The 19,443-nt window shown below is 41.6% G+C and overlaps 1 protein-coding gene across 1 annotated transcript in view; it reads right to left on the reverse strand.

Annotated features, from left to right (window-relative positions):
• Positions 1 to 225: 225 nt before the first annotated feature.
• LOC307012992 (aldehyde dehydrogenase, mitochondrial-like) overlaps positions 226 to 19,443 on the reverse strand; it is a 33,673-nt gene continuing 14,455 nt past the window's right edge. The window contains exons 3-13 of the mRNA XM_079640211.1: positions 15,177 to 15,317; positions 14,572 to 14,651; positions 13,930 to 14,041; positions 12,706 to 12,834; positions 12,504 to 12,617; positions 10,375 to 10,477; positions 9,230 to 9,414; positions 8,386 to 8,550; positions 7,625 to 7,782; positions 7,275 to 7,389; positions 226 to 635 (exon numbers count right to left, since the gene is read on the reverse strand). Of these exons, the coding sequence (XP_079496337.1) occupies positions 603 to 635; positions 7,275 to 7,389; positions 7,625 to 7,782; positions 8,386 to 8,550; positions 9,230 to 9,414; positions 10,375 to 10,477; positions 12,504 to 12,617; positions 12,706 to 12,834; positions 13,930 to 14,041; positions 14,572 to 14,651; positions 15,177 to 15,317 (1,335 nt within the window). The 3' untranslated portion in view covers positions 226 to 602. The remainder of the gene's footprint in view (positions 636 to 7,274; positions 7,390 to 7,624; positions 7,783 to 8,385; positions 8,551 to 9,229; positions 9,415 to 10,374; positions 10,478 to 12,503; positions 12,618 to 12,705; positions 12,835 to 13,929; positions 14,042 to 14,571; positions 14,652 to 15,176; positions 15,318 to 19,443) is intronic.

The following is a 19,443-nucleotide window of genomic DNA, read 5'->3' on the forward strand; positions in this document are numbered from 1 at the left end:
ATTCATAGAAAATCTAAAAATAATATGGATGTGCTGTTCTCGGTTACCAAGTAGTATATCAATTACATCCAATTGAGCACGGTTGCAACATTAATATTCACATTACTACATTTAAAAATACAACCTAAATATTTAATATGTTGTATTTTAAATGCATGACTTTTGCTTATACATATATCTTTCACTGAAGTATTTCTACTTTTACATAAATAAAGGCTCTGAATATACTTTTAACTGAATACTACATCAGTTTCCTACTCCAAGGTTTTATTTTCATCCTAGAAGCATATTTCAACAAATAAACACATTTCTGTGACATTTGGTGAAAAGACCAATAGGAATAGGAAGAAATGTTAAATGAGTACAGCTCATACATATTAAAATGTATACAATAAACAAGGGCCTGCAATGCTGAATATACATTCTTATTGAGACATTCATAAATTGGTTCCTGCTCAAAAATGTCCTGTGTAAAGACAAGTACAGAAAAGAGATTTTGTGTAGATGTTTTTGTTGTTACAAAGCGATTGATGGTGTTTAAGTGACTTCAACAGGTCTAACGGAGAGCAGGCGCGTTCTTCAGTCGGCAGCTCTCCCACTCCCTAGGAGTTCTTCTGAGGCACCGTCATGGTCACCTGAAACACAGACAATACAACTCTCAGGATTTCAAGTTCCAAAGAATCTTGTCAGAAGTTGTCATGAAAAAGGGAAACTTGAAAGAAAAATAGAGAAAATCGCATTTAAAAAAAAGAAGAAGAGTAATATATAGTAATATTCGAAAGTAACTATGCCAGAATTGTGACTAATTGTTAACTAATTGTAATAAGGACACATTGCTGATAGATAATTTCCGCATATATATATCTATTTTTAACTTTTAATGCTATTTTATTTATGTTTATTTCTTGTGTCTTAATTTCTCTTACGTACATTGCCTTGTTTTTTTAAATGCTGCTGCAACGCAAACATCTCCCAAATTGGGATCTATCCATCTATCTTCTGTCTATCTATCTATCATGCCTGGTGCTGATTGACAATGCCTTATTAACAATCATACATGTTTGGATGTTAGGATCCTGAAAGGAAGAGCTTCCTGCTGCATAACCAGCCTGGATTTATTTGATAAGCTTAACATATTAAAGAGGCCCTATTATGCTTTTTGGGGGTTTTCCCTTTTTCCTGTTTTTGTGCATGTCAATCCAATCCAATCCACTTTATTTCTATAGCACATTTTAAAAACAGAGGGTTTGCCAAAGTGCTTCACAACAAACATAACATTGTAACAAAATAGATAAAAGGCACACATAAGAATAGTATACAATGCACATAAAGGCTATGGACAGACAATAAAAGCATACAAATAGGTAGAGCTCAGACTGACTCGAAAGCGAGGGAAAAGAGGTGGGTCTTTAGGCCGGACTTAAAAGTTTGAAGAGTGAGCGACAATTTGACATGGGGGGGCAGGTCGTTGAAGAGCCTGGGGGCTACCACTGAGAAGGCTTGGTCTCCCCTGGTCTTTTTCTTGGTTTTAGGGACTACCAGCCGCAGCCGACTTCAAAGCCCTTGAGGGGGTGTACACCTGTAGGAGGTTGCAGATGTACTGAGGGGCCAGCCCATTAAGCAATTTAAAAACAAACAATAGAATCTTAAAATGAACTCTAAAATGGACAGGAAGCCAGGGGAGGGAAGCCAGAATAGGTGTGATGTGCTCATGCTTGCGGGTTCCTGTAAGCAGCCGAGCCGCAGCGTTTTGTACCAGCTGCAGGCGTGCCAGCGAAGTCTGGTTTAGGCCGGCATGAAGTGCATTACAATAATCTAAACCAGGGGTTTTCAAAGTGTGGGAAGGTGAGCCTCCCCCCAGCGAACATAAGAAGAGCCGCGCCCCCCCTCCCAATTATTATTGCTATTATTATTATTATTATTATTATTATTATGGTTGTTGCTATAATGCAGGGGTATTCAATTGCATTTCAAAGAGGTCCAGTAAGAGAACATTTCATGAAATGCTCTGTTTTCTGTCTACCTTTCTCTTTTTTGAGCACGCCATTTGAAATGACTCGCTGCTGTTTCTCTCCTCTTGTCTCGTCTCTGTGTTTGAATCTATCGTGCTGACTGACTGCACCGATTTGATTGGCTGAGTAGCGTCACCTCCTTAAAACATTAAACAACGACTTTTTTTAAACCTTTTCATCTTTATGTTTTAAACATTATTTTTTTACATTTTCAACATCGTGGATAAATCCTTATATGCTCCCGGCAACACACTGAACGTCAACTTTACCTCCTTATTACATTCACCCCTACTTTAGTGGGAACAATGAGTCTGCGTCTTTGATGCTGTTACGTGCTCCCCTCCTGTTTGTCTGTCTCCCTGCTGCACAGACACACCTGGTCCGCCCCTAGCTCCGCCTCCCCCAGGTGTCCTAATTACGTTCAGCTGGGGACTTGAAAAGGAGAAGCTTGAGGAGAAGAGGTCTCTTCCCCGATCTTAACGCCGGAAGACGTTGTCTGTGGACTACCTCCTTCTACTGCTTTAGGATCTGTAGATTCCTAGTGTTTTTGTGGCTTTATGTACTCTGGAGGAACAGGTAGTCTAGGTTTTCGCGGCTTTGTTTTCTCCCGTAGGGATTTGTTAGATCTCTGGGTAGCGGAGGGAAGCTCTGGGTCCTACGGCCCGTGGTGTGTCTGGCCCAGGCCCCCTTCGTCTTTTTGTTTGCTTCCTGTCCTCCAGCGCCTTTGTTCATCTGCCGGTTGGCCATGTGAGTACGGATGTATCTGAAGAAATGAACACCGTTAAATGCTGCGTGTTTGCTGTGTTTTATTTTATGTTGCGGGTCTCCCCAACGAGTCTCTACCACTATGTAGAGGGCGGGTCGTAACAGATGCGCACAGGCGGATTATGCGGGGATGCAATGTAGACAGGAATAAACGCAGATCATGCTCTGGCTGCAGCCTTGACCAGTACTTTCTTTAGATCAAAGTCAATGTGGAAAACCCGCACTCACACAGGTAGGTGGAGGTGAAGGGAATGAGCACTTTCACAGCCTTTTTGGCGAGGTGGGGGAACTCGGTCTCCACAGACAGCCAAAAGGGTGCAAGTGACACACGTTTTCTGCCAGACGCTGTCTCCTGTCTTACTTTAGCTAACTTCACAAAAAATCGATCCAGCTTGCCGCTCGCATAAAGTTAGCTGAAGTTAACTAGCTAGATTTCACTGTTTCACGTAATTTTTTTCTGACGCTGCGCCTCCCCTGAAGCTCTCTGGCAGCCCCCCCGGGGAGGTGCGCCTCACACTTTGAAAACCGCTAATCTAAACGAGTCGAAACAAAGACATGAATTACACGCTCAAAGTCTAAAAAGGATAAAAACCGGTTTAATTTTTGGCAGGAGCCTCAGGTGATAAAAACTGAACTCAACCACAGAGTTTATCTGTTTATCTCATTTAAACGCACTGTCGATTTCGACGCCAAGATTTGTGCCCATGGGTTTTGCATATGGTTGCAGGGAACCCAGGTTAATGGAAGGGACATCACCAGTCCATTTGGTCCAAACACAATGACCTCTGTTTTGCTCTCATTTATATTTAAAAAGTTTAGCGCCATCCAGGCCTTTATGTCATTAAGACAGTCAATCAGAGAGCAGGTGTTTTTTTTTTTAGGGGTAGATATATTTGGGAGTCGTCCGCATAAAAGGTGGTAGGAGACGCCATGTTTTCTAAAAATCAGTCCAAGGAGGAGAAGGTATAAAGAAAAGAAAATGGGCCCCAAAATAGAACCTTGGGGAACTCCACAGGATAGGATAGACCAGGGGTACTCAAATACAAATCTTAAAGGTCCAAACTATTTTTTTCAATAAGTCAAAGGTCAGTTTATTACGATCATTCAAACTTTTAAACAATTACAACAAGATTCTTAACACGAGGTTGCAAAAACAAAAATAATCTGTATGCAGCAGTTTTCATTGTTATTGTGTCTGTGCTTGATCCCTCAGAGTCGCAGTGTAAGGGCTGCACAGTTATGAATAAAGGCAGCCGCACCCTCTTTCATTCAGCATTCCCATTATTGCTTTATAAATGTCTTGCCCCCTTGTGTGTCCACTGAGGTTCGTCAGGCCAAACACATCTTCAACAAACTCCCCCTTTGCCTCATCATAAAAACTCACAAACACCAGCAACTGAGCATTGTCAGTGGTGCCAGTGGACTCATCCACAGCTAAGGAAATGCACTGTGCATTTTGTATTCCATCACAAAGCTGATGAATCAAATCACCAGCCAGTGTTTCTGTTCTTCTGGTTGCTGTGGAATCTGAGAGGGGGATTTGCTTGACCTGTTATTTCCTCTTTTAGTTTGCCTTCAAACATGGTCTCCATCACTTCAGTCATGCATTCTTTATCCTTCAGTTATTATCCTGTGGAAAGCCCTTACCTACTGGCCTAGTTCAATCAAAGTGGTTACTTTTTTTCGGCTGGGCAGTGTAGTTTTACACACCGTCTTATTTGACTTTCTCAAGACTTAAAACTGTTTTTTGGGGGCAGACCCCCACAAAGAAAAAAATATATTTACACACGTAAGGTCATCATCTTAACAGTGTTGTATGCTCATCCGTGAGCAGAGCATCAAGTTGACATGTCTATTACAGCTGAATGCTGCGATTACCATCTTGTTCAGCAAAACGCCTCACAAACTGATTAAGATCAACAGCTTTAGTGCGTTTTGATTCAATGCTGAGTACAGCCAACCTGACAGTCTCTTTTCTATCATTGTAGACCGCAAATACCTCATTCCTTCAGTAGTTGGGTCCGAATGCTTCTCGTTTTGCGCCGTACCGTTCAAATGAAATCGCCGCCTATCATATTTCCACGCTCGCGCCAGGGCCGGGGGAGGGGTTACAAGGCGTGCGTCTTGTGCTGCATTCACTTGTACCCGGACATTAGAGACTTTCTCTCATAAATGTCCGATGAGCCACAACTTTTCTTTCAAAACAAAGCTGCCAACTGGGGTGGCAAGGCCTATTTTGAGGGTAGCAGTTGCCCCCCCCATGCCACCCCAGTAGATGAAACTAGGCTACTAGCGACAGTACAGATGCAACTATATGAGTTGTTAACTCTCGCTCGGACTTTTTTGTTTTAAAACACACGCATTTTTCTCACCCGCATTCCGCGAAGCCCCGCCCTACTGTGCGCCTCTGATTCGCAGACTGTTGGTGGGGGAAAAAAACGCTGAAGGGATGCTGAATGTGATTGGATCAATGCGTTGACAGACAAACACAGACAGTGGAACAGTCGGACATGCAGAGCGCTGTTTGTTGTTGGACATAGCGGAACATTTTGACTCGTTGTGTTGTGGCGATGTCTCGCAGATAACACATATGAAAAGTATAATTTGCTCAGATTCCAGAGACAGTTGTGGTTCGGTCCGGATCCGGACCAGAGTCCGGACTTTGAGGATGCCTAGGATAGACGATGCAAAGTAACCAAGTCTCTGTGACAAATAGGACCTGAACCACTCTAAGGCATTGCCCCCGATACTCACACAGTGCTCTAGACGAGAGATAAGGATGGAGTGGTCAATCGTATCGAAGGCAGCTGTGAGGTCTAAGAGCATAAGAATGGCAGAGTCACCAGAGTCTGTAGTGACCAGGAGGTCATTGAATACTCTCAGAAGGGCAGACTCAGTACTGTGAAGCGCTTTAAAACCAAATATCAAAATTATTGTGTGCATGTATAAAAGACTGCAGCTGTAAGAGTACGGTTTTCTCCAATATTTTTGAAATAAAAGGAAGCTTCGAGATGGGTCTGTAATTGGAGAAGACAGAAGTGTCCAGATTAGTTTTTTTTTTAATCAGGGGTGCCACAACCGCTTGTTTGAAATAAACTGGCACAGAACCGGACTCTAGGCTGGTATTTATAATTGTATGGACATTAGATCCAATAGTGTCCCATATCTCTTTAAAAAGTCGAGGAGGGACTGGGTCTGTGGGACAAGATGAGGATTTTAATTTAGCAACAATGTCACTAAGAGATGACAACGACACAGGTCCAAACTGCTGGAAGACAGCAGTGCATGTGATGTCAATGGAGGGGTCAAAAGAGGGTGGTGAGATACAGGCTCTAATAGTGGAGACATTTGTCACACACCTCAGTGGAAGCTTCAATACACGTGGATAAAGGAGAGTTTAACATAGCATCAATGGTTTTAAAAATAACACAAGGTTTGTTTAAATTACTAGAAATTATATCAGAAAAATAACTAATCTTTTCAGCTTTTACAATGCCCTCCAACTCTCTTTTAAAATGTCATGAGTTACACGAAGCTTGTCCTTCTTCCACCTGCGCTCAGCCTGCCGGCACTCACGCCTGGCAGCACGAGTGACGTCATTGAGCCAGGGTTCAGATTTAGTTCTGGGGCGCATGAGTTTCAGGGGAGCAACAATGTCAAGAGCTCCAGTGCAGGTAGAGAGAAAGGCTGAGGTTAATTGCTCAGTGTCCAGGGAGTCAAGAGGACATAGTATCAGACTGGGCTAGGTTTACAGAGGCAGGGGAGAAACTAGCAGCAGTGGAAGGTTTCATCATACGACCGTGACGGACAGGAGCGCATTATTTAAGACTATGAAAGGGCAGAACAAATCAAATAGCACAGGCAGGTGATCTGATCAAGCTGCATCACACACATTGACATTTAAAATGGGCAGACCATGGGATAATACTAGGTCAAATGTGTGCCCATGCTCTTGCGTGTGGAGCCAGAGACATGTTGTATGAAGTTAAAAGCATCTACAACATCAAGAAAGTCTTGACTAGTGGCTTGGACAACAGACATGCACGTTAAAATCCCCGACAATTAAAACGCTGTCATAGTTTTTCACGATAACGGCCAATGGTCTGCAAAGGCTCAAATCCCTGTGTTCCATCCAGAGGGAGTTTCTCTCTCTCTCTCTCTCTCTCTCTCTCTCTCTTCTATTGGCTAGCACTCCGACACCTTGTACCTGATTGGATAGGACATTTCCAACACATCTCTAAGTTTTTAACTAATCACAACAGAGCCGGCCAGCTAACCAATCAGAGCAGACTGGGCTCTGGTTTCAGACAGAGGGTGAAAAGAGGTGCTGCAGCACAGGCAGTATGAGACAAATAAAAAGCTTTTTGAGCATTAGAGCATGGAAACATGTCACAGAGGCACAAAATGCTAATATGAAACCTGAAAGTGAGCAAGATATGTCCTCTTTATATCCTATCCCTATATCCTTTATATGTATAGTATATTTTTTTTAATTACCGTTTTGACTTCTGTGTAGTTCTCAAGGCCGTACTCCCCAAGCTCTCTGCCGTTACCGGAAGCCTTGTAACCTCCGAATGGAGCCTGAGCCCCGAACACGTCATAGCAGTTAATCCTGCAAGGGCAGAGAGACAGGGACACATTCAGTTGTTTTCATAGTTTTACTAATTTTGTCACACTGGACTTCTTTGTAAAAATAATTTGAACCACATAGCCACAGAAACGCACATTTATAATGATAAAAATGTTATATCAGAGTTGATAGGGATGCAAAAAAGCAACAAAACAGTTGAAAGACGCAATATGAATACCCAGGCCTCAGAGACATTAATGTTCGCACTCAGACCTACCAGACAGTGCCGGCTCGCAGACTGTGTGAAACATAGTTGGCCTTGTCGATGTCTTTAGTAAACACAGCGGCTGCCAGGCCATATTTAGTATCGTTGGCTCTCTCCACCACCTCCTCCAGGGATTTGAACTTCAGGATCTGCATAACTGGACCAAAGATCTGCAAGAGAAAAAAAAAGAAATCACATAGGAATAATTTCATGAAGAGCAAACCAGCTAAAACACTTTTGATCAGTAGACATCTAACTCACATATCATGCTTATTTCGCACTCAGGAGACATTGTGTTCCTTGCTAAAAAGTGGGATTCTGCGGAGTGATTCTCAGATACCCATAAGGCTATAAAAGGGATACCTCAATGTTATTTTAGGTGCTAATAATTCCAGCTAAGGAAACCAGTTATTGACTTTAGTTTTATAGGTTATTCCTCATAATTCAATTACGCCTTTCTTTTTTTAACTGTATGTAATGTTATATTATTTTAAAAAATGGAAAACGCAAATATAGTTACACTAATATAGAAAATACAATATTTTAATTCTTCCCCTAAAAGTAGCTAATGGCAGCGGTGAGTATCTCAGTATATAAGAATACAAAAGCTGACCGCTCAGCCACACTGAAGGACACCACACTGTGCACAGAGAAGCACCAACCAAGGTTGGAATATTGAAACACTCGTTTTGGGGAGCACAAAAGTAAATTAGTTGTAATTAATTTTTCCCTGATTATGTTGATTGATTTTACTGAGGCGTTTTAAACCCTACCTCCTCCCTGGCGATGGTCATGTTGTCCTGGACGTCTCCGAACACGGTGGGCTGGATGTAGTAACCTCTGTCTGCAGCCACGCCTCCTCCACACAACAGCTTGGCTCCTTCTCTCTTTCCGCTGCTGATGTAGCCCAGAATCTTGTTGAACTGCTCCTGATCCACCTTTGGGACATCGAGAGGAAACAGCATACATTATATTTCAGGTTTTTATATAGGAATGATGTGAAAGGGTTTGCTAGTAGTGATATTACTGACTGCAGTTTCTTGTCTGGTCTGTGTTCTGTGTATGTATAAGAATGTATATGGATATTTTTTTCATGATTGTTTTTCCCTTAATGTGTGTCTCTTATAAAAATGCAATATCAATTAAATGTTAGAATCGAAAGATGAAACCCTCTTTATGTGTCACACACACACACAGCGAAATTGGACCTCTGCCTTTAACGCATCTTAGTGCTAGGAGCAGTTGGCAGCTATTGAACAGCACCCAGGAGCTATGGGGTAGGGGGGGTGCACTGGTATCTCTCCAAGTCCCTACAGACTGAACCACTGCCGGACTCTGTCATTGCCAACCCTATATATATTTGTTATCATTGGGAGGATTACTTTAAACATTTATTCCATTAGAACAATGACTACAAATACCTTTTACAGTAACCTAATCTGGGAATAAAAATATAAACGTATATGTGACCCGATTACTTTCCGCTACTTTTGGATTACCTCAATACCTCAGAGAAAGCAATATCAATAAGATGCTTTTTAGCTAAGTGTAATATGTAAAACAAAAGAACAATGTCACCTTAGAAAAGAAGAAACCAAGACCAAAAATGGTTCCTACCTGAGGTCCCTGCTCGGTCTTCAGGTCGAAGGGGTCTCCCACCACTCGTCTCTTAGCTCGCTCCACGCTCCGCTCCACAAACTCATCGTAAATGTCTGCCTGGACGTAGGTCCGAGAGCCAGCAGAGCAGCACTGGCCTTGGTTGAAGAACAGAGCGAAGTGGGACTGCTCCACTGCGTCTTCCACTGGGGGGGATTGACAAGTCAGTTAGTACACCTGAAATACTCTCTCAAGCATCTGTCAGTGTCCTCTCTTGATAGACCCTAACAACAGGTGACTTCCAGTGGTTTTATTTTTTACTGTCTGTATTCATGTACAAGTGCACTCAATGGTGTGTCACTATTAGCTGGTTAGACTTTCCACCACACAATGGGACAATAAGATGAACTTCGTCCGGCTCTGTGAATTCTGATGGAACTATAATGGCACCATTAATGTTGACATGGGGCTGCTGCATACTACTGAATATATATAAATGGTAGTGTTTGTGACATCACTCACAGGTCTCTGCTGTAAAGGAAAAAAGTGGGAAGATCTGGATGGCGCCATCTTGGCAGTGACATCAGCCCTAACTCCCACCTTCTCCCAGCTTCATCCAAATAAGGGCAAAGAGGTGGAGCTGAGCTGGCCTGGCTGCCAATGAACTCGAAGCTCCTGACCAAGCTAAGGCTCACAAGCAAAGCTAACATGCTCAGCACAAGCGTATAAACATCCTATGCAGCTGCTCCATGTAAACATGAATGCTGCAGTAAGAAATAAATCCAGCGGAGGTCACTTGAAGCCGCTGTAGCTCAGGAGGCAGAGCGGTCCTCCACCAATCAGAAGGGTGGTGGTTCAAAGTGTCATTGGTTAAGATACTGAACCCCTAATATACCAGAAAACATCCCTCCACAATAGCTATGTCTATGTTTGCTTAATTCACCAAGTCTTACAGAAAATTAACCCTTTAATAGTTCTTACGCTTTGTGTGAGCTCTTTTACGAAATACAGAACCAGCAACGCAAACAGCATCACAGGTTTTATATATTTACATGGCCAGACTTTGCTTTAGCTGTGCATTTATTCCCAAATTGAATTATAATAAATACCTAAAACCAACTGTAAACCTTCTGTGTTAGAATGTTCCTGGAAGGGAAAATACATACTGTTGGCATCAGACAGGATGATGTTTGGACTCTTTCCTCCCAGCTCCAGAGTGACTTTCTTCAAGTTACTGCCGCCTGACGCCTGCTGGATCAGATGACCCACCTGATAAGACAGATAGAGTTAGTGCTATAAATACTAGATCAACTGACTTAGAATGCCATTTCCAAACTAACAGATTGGAACAGAATTTGTAAGAAGCTGAGTTATTATTTTGTCAATATTCTTTATGATGGTATGCCTTCTGTGGGGAAGGAGCTTATCATCAAGGCTCCCTTAAAGAGCAACTTCCAGGTTAAAGACACCTGTGAATAAATGTGTAGGAAAATGATGAATACACTAGATTTTCAAAAAAGTATACAGAAATATACACTACAGTGACATCTGGCGTCGTTTTTTAAAGAAATGTTCACTTTCGCATAAAAAAGCCTCGGCACGTGACCTCCCGCGTGTGACGTAACACGGGGGACACAAGGGGGAGAGCGGCCGGTGTAACGTATTTATAAACATGGATCCCAATGCTAGTTTCGACACAGAAGACACAGAAGAAGTTGAACATGAATATTCGAATGCATATGACAGACCACAACCTTATACTATGAGCCTGCTAGGCGTCCAAGAGACCAGGAACAGCCAAGGATTAGAAGAAATAACGGCCATCGGAGAGAAATTGAGCTGTGGTGTGAGGAGAACCAGTGGAGAACTGGGCAGCTATCTTGGTGAGTGACCGGCGTTAGCTACAGAATGTTAGCTAACGTCACATCACAACATTGTGAAGTTAGCTATCATATGTCAGGCTATAACTAAAGTAGAATTGATAATATAGTAACGTTACTGGCAGGACTGTTGATCCTGATCCATAACAGAAACTAATGCGCAAGTATCAGCCGTATCTTGCGTTACCTAATGCAACTCCACAATACGGTGCTGTGTACCGGAGGAGAGACGCGAGATACGGCTGATACTTGACGATCTGGCGGAGAAAGGTTGTGGAGCCTCCGTTGATATGCCGTTGTAAATGGCTTGATGGAAAGCAGGTGTGTAGTCGGGGAGGGTGCACAACTGATTGCAGCAGGTGAGTGGAGGTTGAGCCGGGAGCCAGGAGTGACAGCCATCACGCCCACACAAACAACACAGACAGGGGGAAACAAACAAACACAAAGGAGACGGCTGGAGCAGTACAGCCACCACAGCGTTACCTAATGCAACTCCAAACTACGTCTTACGGTGCCGTGTACCGGAGGGGAGAGAGAGAGAGCAGCGAAGGGGGGGGGGGGGAGGGAGAGCAGCGAAGGGCGGGGGGAGAGAGAGCAGCGAGGGGGGGGGGGGGGGGGAGAGAGCAGCGAAGGGGGGGGGGGGGGAGAGAGAGCAGCGAAGGGGGGGGGGGGTATTCAGTTTAAAAGCAGAATTATACAAATGTACATTCAAGGTCAGAGGTTAAAGGGGACCTATCATGCAAAATGCACTTTTTGATGTCTTTTATACATCAATATGTGTCGCATGTGTGTCAGGGAACTTACGCAGCGTCAGAAAATAAAAGTCTCTCTCTTTTCCTTCGTACCCAAATCTCAAAAAATGGGGGTACAACGGAGCTGATCCAGATTTGTGTCCGATATGACGTCATATCGGCAATGTGCACCCACGGCACTATCAGAAACGTTGCTATCAGAAACAATGCCTGACTGTTTTGGACGTAATATGGTTGGTGTTTACATTAGCATTAGTCTGCTCTGATTGGTTAACTGGTCTGCTCCGTTGTAATGGGTCAACTGCTTATAGATGTCCCGTCCTTTAGCCTATCATGCACAATGAGTTGAAGCGCAATTGCAAAACAGTGATGTCACTATGTTACAATTGTGCTGTGATGTCAATATGTTACAGAAGTGACATCTGCCCGGAGAACAATTTACAGGCACAACAACCTACTGTATATAACACACTACAGGAAAGGGAAAATCCTAAAAAGGACTCTTCAATCAAATCAACAAGTATTATCTTAAGAGTATGTTTTATAAATAAGTTCCTTTCGATCAGGGTCAAATATCTTTTTGCCCACATATGCTCACAATATACCGGTTAGCTTTTGAATGAGTTCTAGCATGTCGACAGCATTACATTAAGTTGGTGCTACCTCTGTGGATCCAGTGAAGGCCACCTTGTCCACATCCATGTGCCGGGCGATGGCAGCCCCAGCTGACGCCCCCAGGCCTGCCAAGATGTTCACAACACCGTCAGGGAAGCCCACCTGGAAACAGAAACACGTCACACATGATAGATGGTCTTAATGTATATCTGGTGAAAGTATCATGCCCTGACATGTTGTTAATGAGTACCTCTTTGATCAGGCTGGCTACGTAGAGAGCTGTGAGCGGAGTCTGCTCAGCGACCTTCATCACTACGGTGTTCCCAGTGGCCAGGGCAGGGCCCAGCTTCCAGGCCTGCATCAGCAGAGGGAAGTTCCACTGCAGGGAGAAGAGGTAAAGATATGTTTACAACACATTTTCATTTTACATTAACTTCTACTAAAGCCTGCGGGACTAACAAATCCAGGCACGTTCCCTGTATCAACGAGTTCACATTTGTTCAACCTCGGTTAACAATTAGTTAAACTTCTGTTATTATTCTCTAATTTCTCTGTTTTTGGTTAATGATCACATTATTACACTCCTCCCCCTCCACTGTTCCTTGTTTGCTATTGCTCAAATAAATTATACCTTTATTATCAACTTTGTGATATCAAATCTTTTGTCTTTTTTGGAGTCTGAATCAAGTGACAGTAACACGTACATATTAAAGAAGTGCAAACATTGTGTTACCACCAGCTTCTGCTTTGACTCTTTAGTGCAGGGGGTACGGGGGCCCCTAGGGGTACTTAACGGGTTGCGTGGGGTATTTTCAGAGCTCTTAAAAAAACATGTTAAAACTGCTAGAAGTGAGTCTTTATTATTATAATTTTCACTCACAATCGGTGTAAATGTCAAGTTTAAATGCATTTCTATTAAGGGTGAGTTATGTCAGTGATTTTTATTTAAGGAGCAGTTGGGTTAAATACGATTACCAAGGGTTTAACACAAGACAAAATGTAGGCATATCTTCACAGATGAGTGAGGACATTCTGATAGAAGGGAGACCAGCTCAAGGAGCAGACGAGACAAAAAAGGTTGGGAACCACTGCTGTAGTGGATCAGTGGTGAGTGTATGAAGGACAAAACATCAGTCAGATATGATATGGGCTTTCAAGGAAATACAGAATAATCCAAATGAAGCATAACCCTGAATAATGAGTTGTAAGTATATAACCATACGTATCCACAACATTCTTTACAGGCTTATATATAATCTATGTAATCTGACTATAGGTTTGCAATGGATGAATTAGGAACTCTTCGAACTTCACTGCTTCTCCGTGTGTAAATGTATCCGGGTAAAATGCTTTCCTCTGCAGCAGTGCTTAGTCTACAGAGAAATATAGTCTGGGCAAATATTTAAAATGCTTTTCCTCCTCTCTTTATATAATTTGCAATGTTATTTCCATTTTTGTCCCTGCCCCCCCTCACCGGTATGATCTGTCCACAGACTCCAATGGGTTCATGTCGGGTGTAGCAGAAAAAGTCTCCATCGATGGGGATGGTCTTCCCCTCCCATTTGTCAGCCCAGCCTGCGTAGTACCTAAACACAGCAGGTTCATAGGTGTTCAATATCTGTGTTGTTTTGTTGTTTTTGGTTATATTTCATAAAACATTAAAACGGGTATACAAAAAACACCAAACATTAAATCAGACATTAAAAGCAGCTCTGGATAGGTGAGTTTTGTGATTTATTTTTTCAGGCCACTGCCTTTATTAAAGAGGCAGAAATTTGAAAGTGACAACAGAGGGGATATTTATAAGACAGAAATACAGTAGCAGGGATTCGTCAATTGTGTGCGGTAGAAGAGACAAATGAAAAAACGCCCCTTTTAACCTGCACAGAGCCTGATAAATAAAACACATTTTTTAACAGCTGATAATGTCCTGTGTGGTGTTATCTCTGGAGAGGGGTTCAGGCCAGCTAAAGCAAAGAAACCCTGGCTCTGTTGAACCGGAGAGGGCAGTGATGGTCGGGGAGGTTTCAAGATGATGAAACAGTATCGTCCATGAGGCAGCCAGCAGTGTTACATAACACCAAATGAAGCTCTGAAATGTGCTGTGTGTTGTTACCTGAAACATTTGACCACGTTGGGCAGATCCACCGTGTAGGAAACAGCGTACGGCTTCCCATTGTCGATGGTCTCCAGCTCCTGTGCAAACAACACTGGATCAATTTAAGATGCATGACGATATTTAAACTGCGCAATCATTTGTTGCTTTATGGTTTTAACTTTCTTTGGTTCATTTGTTCTTATCTTAATTCATAGGTGAACCTATATGTTTATAAAATAGTTTGTGACATCTTATGGTAATTAATTTGTTTTTGTATTTACTTGCATTGCATTTGATAGTGAGGTTATACATAACATAAAGTAATTAGTAAGAAGGTTTCCCCTTCCCAAATAAAAAGTATATATTCAAGTCATTTATACTTATGCTACCAATTTTGTTTAACTGAAACAAAAGAAAAGATAATTGTTTCCTGATTCTTGGTCCATCTTCTTTTTGAGTTAATGATGTGCAAAAAGATATGCATTCAATAACGAGATGACCAAAAGAAAGAAATAATAATTGGCAAGAAATATAGTATAGCAGTTCTTCTCTGTTCTATCCTGGAATTTAGGATGAAATGGGTTAAGATTTGTTCTGGGATTCAACATTTAATAATTACTCACAGCAAGGTAGGCAGCGTCCCTCTCAATGGCATCGGCCAATCGGTGGAGTAGCAGGCCGCGATTAGAGGCATCCATCCGTCGCCATGGTGACCCAAGTTTAAAGGCATTACGTGCCGCCTGCACCGCCTTGTCTACATCGGCCTGGAAATGTAAGAAAAGATGATTCTTGACAAGCCATACATCCTCGAAACGCGCTCTGTCGTTGTGGTTGGCCCAGTTGAGTTGTAAAGTTTTATAATACATTTATTTAAATTCTCAAAGAAACTTAATAGACAAATATTTTCCGACGCTGTGATTATCCTAGAGCAGTTGTTCTCAACCTGTGGTACGCGTACCACTGGTGGCACGCCAGCTCCCGCTAGTGGTACGTGGAGGAATCTGACATAAACAAAATTGAAAAAAAAATTTAAAAGAGATTTTTTTTTTTTTTATTCAAAGGTGGGGTAGGTAATTTTGGAGAAACCAGCTCGAGTGAGCTAGAATTTGAAAATGCACAACCGGAAAAAATATGCCACTTCCTTACAGAGCCTTCCACAGATGAATTTTTTTTATGGATTTTTTGTCAAAGCACTTCAGATATTCATTGCTATCGGGATGTTAAGAGCATTCCATGGAATATAACAAAGAGTGTATCTCGAGCCGGTTTCTCAAACGTACCTACCCCACCTTTAACCTTTACACATAACACAGACATATAAAATACAGGAAACACAACTAAGTAAACAACAAGACGAAAAGCAGTCACTACATTGTGCACATTTGGGACATTAAGGTACACTATTATTACTGCAAGAGCAGCTGATGGTAAGGACCTCAGACAATTTCAATTTAAAACAGGCTATAGGGACAAGTGCCATCAGTTTGAGGCTTGATTGAATAACATTAATTAAAAAATAAATCATACTATCAAAATACTACAACGAATGATAATAAGCTTGAGATAATTGAAACTGTGGTTTAAATTAGTTCTAATAGGCTATTACTGTTTTTAGATTTAGAAACGAAAACATTTATTTTATTTTATTTCTGGCGTTGCTAATTACGACCTTACTACCCGCTAACGTTGCAAGCAAGCTAAAGAAAGAAGAAAGCTGAATGATGTTAAAAACGTGGCTCAAAACGGGAGGTATTCGGAAGAGAGGTACAGAGGAGAATATTAGCAGCGAAAGTGAACAAGTGAATGAGGAGGAGGACAGTCATCAACCGAGCACAAGCGCAGGCTCCACAAGCAACGCAAAAGTGATATGCACAGCCACTGTGATGGAGGAGAGAAGTGACTCAGGAAGAAGACATTTGCTCAAATAATGGAGAGAAGGCTGTGACCGAGGTCAAACGCTGAAAAAGCACACACTTGTCCTTAATTGTTGTCTTTTTTCTTATCTCTTTTCTTTTTTACTTTGCCACCACAGAAATGGCAATAGCAAACATCAGCAGACTGAAGATGAGCTATTAGCCCTTAGGCTCATCTGCTCCTGGAGGCTTTCATTATTATTGTGGAACTGAATTCCCTATAGGACATTTTCTGTTATGATGTAGGTTGTTGCAGGAGGCCTACATTCAAACTTTGGTATAAGTCCAGGAAATGACATGTGTGTACAGTTGACATTTGTTGTGTGAGAATAAGTTATTATTTTGTTCTTTATATTCTCACTTGTGGTGAGTGTGAGAGAGAGTGAGAGAGTGAGAGAGAGAGAGTGAGTGAGTAAAAAATATATACATTTGCCTCCGAGTCCTGCATGGACTGTATTTTAACATTGGTCATATGGTGGTACTTGGAGAGCCAACTATTTTCTCAGGTGGTACTTGGTGTAAAAAGGTTGAGAACCACTGTCCTAGAGTATTTGGGCTCATCAAATCCACCAGAGTCTCAGCTTTACAGTCATATCCGGTTTATGAAAGACTCTCAGCAGCATGCAGAAATATACAAATGAGCAGTTTTTAAGAAAAGCCGACAAAAAACAAATTTATTATTTAAAGAAAAACTGCCTGATTTAAGCAAAATACTGCATGTGATAAGCATGAAGTGGGCACTCTGTAAAGAGGAGACTTGTCTCTAAAATGTGTTAGAGCCAGTATTTTGTTTTGATAAGAAAGGCCACCTAATTTTGACATCTGTAGTCAACACACTATAAAAGACTACAACTCCCATTGCGCCTCCTCTAAAGTGACAGTGATGGGCAACCTGCTTGAAAGAAAACGTAGAGGAACAGTTTTTAACCGTACAATTACCTTTTAAGTTTACAGAAATGTTCATTAATGTGCACTGTCCCTGTTAAATAAATGAATAATATTTTTTGTTTTTTTTAAGTTATATAAGCATTGTCAAGAAAGAAAGAATACCCAAGTTCTTTGTTATTTTATTTGAGTTTGCTTATTTGTTTTGAATATTGTAAAGGCCTCTTTTCTTTGTTGCACATGTAAAGGTTTGTTATTTTATTTTGAGCAAACACATCGTTTAATACCGTCCAAACCATTGGAGACCAAGCAACTCTTCTAACTAGGGGTGCACCGAATGGGAAATTCTTGGCCGAAACCGATACCGAAAATAGGAAACAGTTGGCCGAAAACCGAATGCCGAAAGGCCGAAAATGATTAATAGATATATACATATATAATGTATACATTTTTTACCAATGTTGTTCAGCTACCTGATTATGGAAAAATACATGATTATGGCAAAACTTAACTTAAATAATAATCACTATTATGGGTCCATAAAACATTTATTCAGCACTTTTGAATGCATACAGTAAATTAATTCCAAGTCAAGTGCATTTTCTTTTCTCTGTAGGATAACTACAACAAAGTTCATTCAGAGCAAAGCCAAGGTGCTTTAAAACTGCATAAACATCTAGGCCACTAGGCCTAAAACAAAATAGTGTAAATAAAGACTATAACAGCCAGGCCTTCAACAACAACAAATGCACCTATAAGTTTGGTAACCTAACGTGTTGTTGTGATGACGTAATCAAAACGCGGCGACAAGCACGGCTCGCGACCACGCTCGCGGCTGGCTCACAGCCAACATGTCTGCCGCTTGGAGATATTTCAGAATATCAGAGAAAGAGGCACGGATTGCGATTTGTAAAACGTGTTCAGCTGACATTTCTCGAGGGGGTGTAACTGCAAAGACTTTCACCACTTCGGGATTACTCCACCACTTGAAATCAAAACACCCGGAAAAATATGCGGAGTATGATCAACGTAACCCTGTTTTCTTACATTCGGTGATATTTTTTCGGTGCGAAAACCCTTTCGGCCGAAAGGGCCTTTTTAACCATTTTCGGCCGATAATTTTGTCTAGTTGCTTTATAGATAAACAAGGAAGGAAGCCACGACATTGTTAAAAACTCTCGTGACGGACAAAGCCGTGTGGAATTAAATGCTTGCCACCATACTATAGAATGAATTAAATACTCTTGGAAATGAATGGATACGAGCGGATGTGAATCGTGAGTTTACAAATCACGGACTTCAAAGTGAACACGGAAGGACCGCATTGACTTTCTGGATTCTGACAACATTTCTGTGGAAAAAGGCTTGTGCAACAAGTTGTGGATGTTGCAATATATGAAAGTCTAATGCTGGAAGTGGAAAAAATGTGCTTATGAATAAAGTGTGGACTCAACTCAAAGAGCGCATCTTGAAAAGCGCTTTAACAAGTTGTCTATCTGGCTTATTGCCGCGGATCCAAGCCGCATAATAACAAAGCGCAACATTAAAATAAGGACAGCTATTTACACGTGGATGTTTTAAAGCATAAAAATGGCTGAAAAGGGAAATGTGGAAACGAATGAAACTGCTATGGACCCAAACGGGAATGAACGTGAAGTGCCTGTGGAAACTTCACGTTCAGACCAAAAAGAACAATAAGAGCTACAGAAAAAGTTTTGGAAGATAAGCTGATGCAGTTAATTCAAAAAGGTTAAACGAAATTGGGTCAAGGCTCAAGGAAAGAAAATGAGATTGATTCACAAATGATTGATTATGGGAATATCATTGAGATCCAAGGTTGTCGTGGGGTTTTTCAAATACTCTCCAAAGAGTTTTCAAACTTACATTACTCAGTGCAAGAAATGCTGTCATAGCAATAAAGTGATCATGTTGACTGGTATCTCCCAAAAATTGCATAATTTCAATGAGTTTCAAGATGTGATGAAGAAATGGATAGCTAGAGCTGCCTCCTTTGAGCATGTGCCTCCTTCCGACCATGGCTTATATACTGCATATATGTCAAATCCACATAAAGCAATATCAGTGGGCATGA

This window comes from Notothenia rossii (genome assembly GCF_949606895.1).
Source record: "Notothenia rossii genome assembly, chromosome: 7".
Classification (NCBI taxonomy): domain Eukaryota; kingdom Metazoa; phylum Chordata; class Actinopteri; order Perciformes; family Nototheniidae; genus Notothenia; species Notothenia rossii.